Source organism: Gadus chalcogrammus, chromosome 16 (genome assembly GCF_026213295.1).
Source record: "Gadus chalcogrammus isolate NIFS_2021 chromosome 16, NIFS_Gcha_1.0, whole genome shotgun sequence".
Classification (NCBI taxonomy): domain Eukaryota; kingdom Metazoa; phylum Chordata; class Actinopteri; order Gadiformes; family Gadidae; genus Gadus; species Gadus chalcogrammus.
In genome coordinates this window covers 13,062,449-13,069,948 of record NC_079427.1, presented here as the reverse complement: position 1 = coordinate 13,069,948, position 7,500 = coordinate 13,062,449, and the positions used below count along the sequence as shown (strand labels likewise).

General features: G+C 44.5%; 1 protein-coding gene across 2 annotated transcripts in view; it reads left to right on the top strand.

Annotated features, from left to right (window-relative positions):
* LOC130406326 (cGMP-dependent 3',5'-cyclic phosphodiesterase) overlaps window positions 1-7,500 on the top strand; it is a 144,013-nt gene that overhangs the window by 100,861 nt on the left and 35,652 nt on the right. For both annotated transcript variants that reach the window (XM_056611839.1, XM_056611840.1), the window contains exons 3-4: window positions 4,838-4,927; window positions 5,331-5,419. In XM_056611839.1, coding sequence (XP_056467814.1) covers window positions 4,838-4,927; window positions 5,331-5,419 — 179 coding nt within the window. The remainder of the gene's footprint in view (window positions 1-4,837; window positions 4,928-5,330; window positions 5,420-7,500) is intronic.

Below are 7,500 nucleotides of genomic sequence, written 5' to 3'. Positions count from 1 at the left end.
TGAAGCCTAAGTGACGAAAGCTCTTTTAGGGGAGAGGAGCATGTACTTGAGCAATGCAAATGTGTCACTTAAACCCTGCTAGAGTTGTAACCATGAATATAAAAATGCATGAAAAACCTGATTCAATCTTAATCAAATATGTCAACAAAAGATGAATAAATAAAAAAGTAAATAAATATGAATACATAATTCAATATACACATAAACATGAATTAAAGAAATACATTTAAAATGATTTAATATATCTAACCAGTAATTAAATCCATCACATTTTTATCGTTTTCCCTGCCAATAATAATCCAACCGAGCCAGGCCCTGTGTCAAACAGACAAAGGGCTTTCTGAACGTTCAAGTGGCTGACCTCTCTCATCCAGGACGAGCCTCTACCCTCAGCCCGCCTCGAAGGAGGAGGACAGCCAATGCAGACGTCGGTGGGCGAGCGAGGCCCGACGGGGAGAGAGAGGGAGAGTCATAGATAAAGGCTGGAGATGAAGGAGGTGTGTTTAGGCATGGTGATCCCAGGTGCCCTTCAACAGCAGCACTCAGGGTGATTAGAAGAGTCTAATGGCATTAGGACAACAGACGGAAGCGGGAGCAGAGAGGGATGTGGAGGAGAGGGACGTTTCAAGGCAGGTTCCACAAGGACGGAACGGGCAGACTTGAGGAGGAGTTGTGTTACGTTTACGGGATGTTTGTGTCTTATTTGAGACGACCGGCTTTGAAAATGTACATTTCTCATAAAACCCTTTGGATTCAAAGTGAATGAGTTAATTCAAATGAACTAAGTTTGAAGTTGGAAATTGCGAGTAAGGGCATCAAAGAAAGTGTGAGAAAGGTTCGAGGACCCGGAGCGATATATGTGAATAGAAAAGAAAAAACAGTGATTACGAGAATAAACAAGTGAGATTTACCAGATTGGAGAACCATTGCTGATTCGCTGCTTCTCCTTTCAACTGCAAGATGTTGACTAGCATTTGAATAGACAGGGCACTTTTGGTCATGGAGTTGTAGCTCTCCATGGTTTGGATGGGCAAATCCTCCCAAAGAAATGTAACATGACAACCAGAGAGACAGTGAGCGAGAGAACAGGTTGAATATGAATGTGATTAATATTGTTATGGGATAGGCATCCATTTCTATGTGGTATATGTCAATTAACATAAAATCTTCCACCAAAATCCCATAAAACCAAATGTTCCCCTCTAATACCAAAAGCAAAATTACTTGCATTAGGTCCATACTAATCATCTGTATATAAGCATTCAAAACTATTACTGAAATGAAATTGCATGCTGTAAAACAAAAAGGAACGAAATACAGAAAAAACGGCAGCTCTGGCAGGGATTTAATATGGTAATAGGCTATTTTGCGCCGTGCCTGCAGCAAGAAGTGAACTGGGTCCATGTTCCTGATTGCTCTGCTATCATTTCTAGCATCTCTGTTTTATGTAGGTGTATAGTGGGTCGATGAATGGTTCAATAAGCAGCACTGTTATCTCTCTCTCTCTCTCTCTCTCTCTCTCTCTCTCTCTCTCTCTCTCTCTCTCTCTCTCTCTCTCTCTCTCTCTCTCTCTCTCTCTCTCTCTCTCTCTCTCTCTCTCTGTGTGTGAATGTGTGTATGTGCTTGTGTGTAGCGTCCTGGGGGGAGGTGGGTGGGAGTGGGGAGGGGTGACAGGTGAATTAATATAACAGATGGTTAGAGGTTTATGACAGAGGATGATTGGGAAAGGTCAAATAACACAATGCGAGATGCGTACAAACTCAAAGACACATCCGCAAGCTCATGCATGCTCATGCATACACACACACACTCACAGCCACACATATCAGAAAAAGTCCTGGCAGAGCTCCAACTTCATTATAGTAGCACTCTGGCAGGCTGATTGAGTGATCAAAGATAATTATATTTAATATTCATATGTTATATCAAACACAGCATAGGCACCAGATGAATCCTCCCCGCTCTTCCTCTTCCCTCGTTGCATTGCTTCCACCAACCTTCATACACTCAATAGTGCTGCTACCACCATCACCACCACCACATACACCATCATCACCACCATCACCATGCAGCACCACCACCACCACCACCACCACCACCACCACCAACACCATCATCACCACCATCACCAACAACATCATCACCACCATCACCAACAACATCATCATCACCATCACCCACAACATCACCACCACCATCATCAGCACCACCACCATCACCACCACCACCACCACCAGCACCACCACCACCAACACCATCATCAGCAGCAACACCACCAACACCACCACCACCACCATCACCACCACCATCATCACCACCCCTACCTTCACCACCACCATTTTAAACAGGACATAGCAAACAGATACTAGGGAGCGGATGAAAAGCAGCGAGGAGAAAGACATCTCTAGTGATCACCCAGAGAGCGATGTGTGTGAAAGATACCATCTGTTATGTACTGGCTGCCAGAGTCATGCATTTGCGTGCAACAACACAAGGCCCAGGCTCATTATCCTCCCGCTGGTCAAGTCATTCTTTATGATACAGAGACAGTGATTGAATTATGTAATTGTAGACAACATTCATTGCTGAATCAATTAGGGAATTGATTAGGCAATTTTCAACGTGCATTATTGTCGTTAGAGCAGCAACTGAAGAAGCAGACCGCCAGCTGAAAGGAATGAGCGGCATGATAACAGATAAGGATGAGACTCCTAATCTCTCCCGTTTTTCCATTAAAAGTCATAGGATGATTAATACGACGCTGTACCTTTTAGAGAGGCCTTTTTATTTTGTCTGACTTGGTCTGTCATCAGATCAGAAAATCCCAGCAAATACAGTCAGGAGACTATCTGTGCTCCCTAATACCAATGTGTGTTACTGTGATTAGCATTACAGTCGAGTACGGTTCGGCTTGCAGCATCAAGTGACTTCTCGGGGGCCATGCTTACATGCTGCGCGTTAGAAAAGCCCCTCTTTAACATGTCTCACTGAACGTATTTGACTTAATAGAGGCTGGGGGCTGACATTTACAACCAAATCCACTCGCTACTCTCCTCACTTCACAGGTTTACGTTGGGAAATATTGAAGCATGGATTAAGTTCACGAGTTGGGTCTGAGGAGTAGCATTTTCTTAAAAAACATGAGCCGACCTCTCCAGGAGAGGGGTTCGGCTGGGCCCTGGGGGTTGTACTTTTTGTAAAAAATTGCACACATTACAGATTGTAATTAAACAGAGACATAGAAAATAACACAATTACAACGAATTGTATCTCAGCAGACACATCCTGCTGAGTTTTCCACACACTAGAGAAATCAGAGAGAAACATGATGACTTCCATCCAGCTTCAATTAAACAGAAGCAATCACCAAATTAAAGAAATATCACGTGGGTTACGGAATCTTGTTAAATTTCTTCCAGCTACTTCTTTTCTAACTCTGACATGGTGACAATCTCACCGAAACCTATATGCCTCTCTGAACTTGGTTGCATTGCACAACCAATCAACAACCAACAAAGCGATCAGGTTTGCTGTATTTTAAGAAAATAATTAGAAAGTTTGCCAGGGGAGGTGGAGGCCTACACTGTGAAATGAAATAAAAGTTTAAACCCAATCAAAAGGTAAACAGCCTTTTTCACACAAAGGGGGCCTCCAGATTTAATTGCATTCAAAGTTTTTTTTGACTAGGTGTTTGAATATATCTTTGGGGAGGACACTGCGGGGCCACACGTGAGAGGGGGCCCCCAGGCTCAGCCCGGGCAGCCTGTGCATTGATCCGCTCATCAACGCCTGAACAACCTTATCAGTGGCGTCCCCGCCGGCTGGTTCTCACCGGGCTGTACCATCGCGCCGCTGCTCTCCTCGGGCTGCCACTGTGTGTGTTCGCCCACTGTGTGTTATCTCCATGATATTCGGCCTTGTACAAGAGCAATAAATGCCTCCATTCAAACAACTCTTCAAACTGTGCCACCTCTTTTCAGATATAATAGTTTTTATGAAACTTTGTGATGCTGGCTTTGATGAGGAAATATCACTTTTTATATCTGCTTTGGCACATTTAACTGTTTTGTCCTTTGGGAGCCTGTGTACTCAGTCAACCCCTGACGGGATAGAAACAGTTAGTTTGGGTTAAAAGGCTCTTCCATTCCAGTCCAAGCTGATGTTTGAGTGTGAAGCTAGAAAGTGACTAAACAACTCTGAATTAATGCTTTTTCAATTTAACATTTTTTACGTTTTGAATTATAATGATAATACCTGTCAAGTTAAGTCCAAGATTATGCCTTGGGGACAATTATTACATTGTGTCTAATTGGGTGAATTCCTGAATGATTGAAATAATTTCATGTTTTAAGAAGATGGATTTAACGTGGAAGGATACATTTATTTGGAGTTCATCCATCCGTTGTTTCGTTCTCATCTAACGAAACTTCACACAGATTTAGTTTCAGAGTTTCACAATTGAGCCATTGAGGAAGGCCAGAGTTGAAAAGGACAGCGAAACACTGGCTGTCCACTCAGTGGAATATGAACTGAGCAAACATGAGACACTTTTAGACATGAGGGTTCATCCAAAATATACAGATTGCTGTGCATTGGCCGACTTTGACATAGGTTTGGCCTGGGACGTAGTGTTTTTTTCTAGACATACTGAGACAAGTGAAAATGACGCTTTGACAAAACTCAGGTACTATATTAATTTTGCGGTAAGTATATTAATGAAACCTTGGCCCAGAGGCCTGAGGGTTTCAACCCTGGACATTTATACCGTGAACAAGTAGACCTCTGGGAACTGTGTCAGCCAGGTGGAAAACTGTTCAATGTTTGTCTTTCTTCCCAGGATGCTTTGCTGCGGTTGGCAGCGGTCGTCAATGTTCGCTCGCTACGAGATGCCCTCCGAGACAGCGTACAGGAATTGCTACCCAGCACGGTACACACCTTCTCACAAACACACTCACACACACACACTCACACACACACTCACACACACACACACACATACAAAGAACCGAGCTGAACTCATAAATAACCTTGATGTGTTACCGGAAAAACACACCTCTTAATATTCAGAGTGGCAAAAGCCATGTCCCAGCCCTGTCACACACTGAGAAACGCAGTCCAAGACTCTCTCCCCAATGAATATAAGGTCATCCCCAGTACAATGAATTGAAATGTGATTAATGTGAAACTTTGTGTGTGTGTGTGTGTGTGTGTGTGTGTGTGTGTGTGTGTGTGTGTGTGTGTGTGTGTGTGTGTGTGTGTGTGTGTGTGTGTGTGTGTGTGTGTGTGTGTGTGTGCGCGTGTGTGTGACTGTGCATGGGCTCATGTTGCAGGAGTGTGTATGTGTCTACATTCTGGAGGGAGACTCGCGGCTGCTGTGTGATGACCCGCCGCACGAACTGTCAAAGGAGGGAAAAATCAGGTACACACTGTTTGTTTGTGCATGTGTGTGTTTCTGTGCACATCTGTGTGAGTGCCTGCATGTGCTTGCCCTCTCCCTCGCTCTATCTCGTCTCTCCAACACTCCACCTCTCAACCTCTCTCCACCAGCCGTTCCTCTCCATCCCTCTCCATCTTTTTTTCCTTTTGCCTTCCCCTCTCTATTTCCTGTTATATCATCCCATGAAACAGATTATATAAATCACAGAGACGGACACAAAAAAAACACACACACTAAACCAAATCGAGGGCAGAGGTGTTGTTTTCTTTCTTCAAAGAAAGTGTAGAAAGCTATCCAGAGTGTAAGCTACTCCACAGAAGGTTCCCGTTCTCTCTCTCTCTCTCTCTCTACTTCTTCCTGTCTCTCCCCCCCCCCCTTGTATCCCTCCGTCTCCGTCTGTCTCGGGACTTAATCTGTTCACTGGCGGAGGGCGTTCTGGGGATAATACACAGGGTGAAGAGGAACCCAAGGGTCCCTTAGTGAGACACTGCGATCCGCTCCTTCCTTAAGTGCTCTCCCAAGCTCTAAGTCCCGGTGTTGCTACCCTCCTGGCTCTGCATCCCTGCACTGCTGTCCTGCTCGCAAGGCGGCACGGGCAAAAGGCAACACTGCATTATTGATGAAACTGTCTGTGTCAGATGAGATCCCATTTACAACCCCTCCATGGTCAAACGTCCACACTCTCTCTCTCTCTCTCTCTCTCTCTCTCTCTCTCTCTCTCTCTCTCTCTCTCTCTCTCTCTCTCTCCCTCTCTCACCATCAACTTGCTCTCTTTTCCTCATTCAACCTCCCTCTCTCTCTCTCTGTCTCTCCTTCACTCTCTCTATCTCTCTCCTCCAATCTGTCTCTCTCTGGCTGTTGTTTTTCCTGTCACTCTCCCTCTCTTTCCGAGTGGCTGGCTCGTTTTGCATTTATTAATCTATCACTCTCTCTCCCTCTCTTTCGCTCTCTCTCACTCTCTCTCCTTCGAATACACATCCATGTATTATAAACAGAGAAACACTAACACAAACACACACACTCACACACGCACACATGCACACCCACATCTAAGCAGACGCATGCGTTTTTTGTCAATGTTTACCAACCAACAAGCACACCTGTATAGAAAATCCAAGTTTGACCGAATACACTCTTACATAACCATCCTCTCCACACAACAGCCAAAGGCTAGTGCTAGCTCTAGAACGCTACATAGAGGAGCTGGATGTTTAAAACGATAGTCCATTTTATTCTGGTCCAAGAATCACCTGCTCACATAAACACACCGACTGACATAAATACACACGGACTCTTCAACTTGCCTAGAGGCAATGGACCACTTTGTTAAAATCCCTCTCCAGCCCATAAACGAATAAAAGGGTTATAACCAGAACCTTGGAACATATACAGCAAATGCACACATTTGTGCGTGTGGACACACGCACACATTCTCTATTTTGCCTCTCTCGGACACACTCTAACACACTTTGCCCTACCCGCTCCCCTGCTCTCTTGCCTATGCAGACAGGCACTCTCGCACACACACAACATCAACCACTCACTGACACACACACACACACACACACACACACACACACACACACACACACACACACACACACACACACACACACACACACACACACACGCACATATAGTACTGAAAGCTGTGGAATAATCAGGTTTGGGCTGCAGCGGCTGGCAGAAGGGTGCTGGCCATAACCTGTTAGTGTAAATGTCCAAACAAGGAAGCTATCAACTGTTAAATACACTGTAAGAGGTACACAAACATTGTTAGAAAACCAGGTTTCTGACACACAGACAAGGTAAATAAATAGGTACATCTGAAATATAGTTTATTTAGCAAACAGTAGTACGTCTGTTTAAATCTAAACCTTCCTAACTAGGGGGACACAGACACTAATCGAGCGAGTCTGTTTCGGTAGGATTTAGCACTGGAAACAGTGGAAGCGTTCGGCATAAAGGGCTGTCGATCATACTGGCTCAATACAGTAAACCACTGCTAAGCTTTGGGAAAATAACGGGAGGAGCCAAATCAGCTGTTTTGGAGTGTTCTTTTA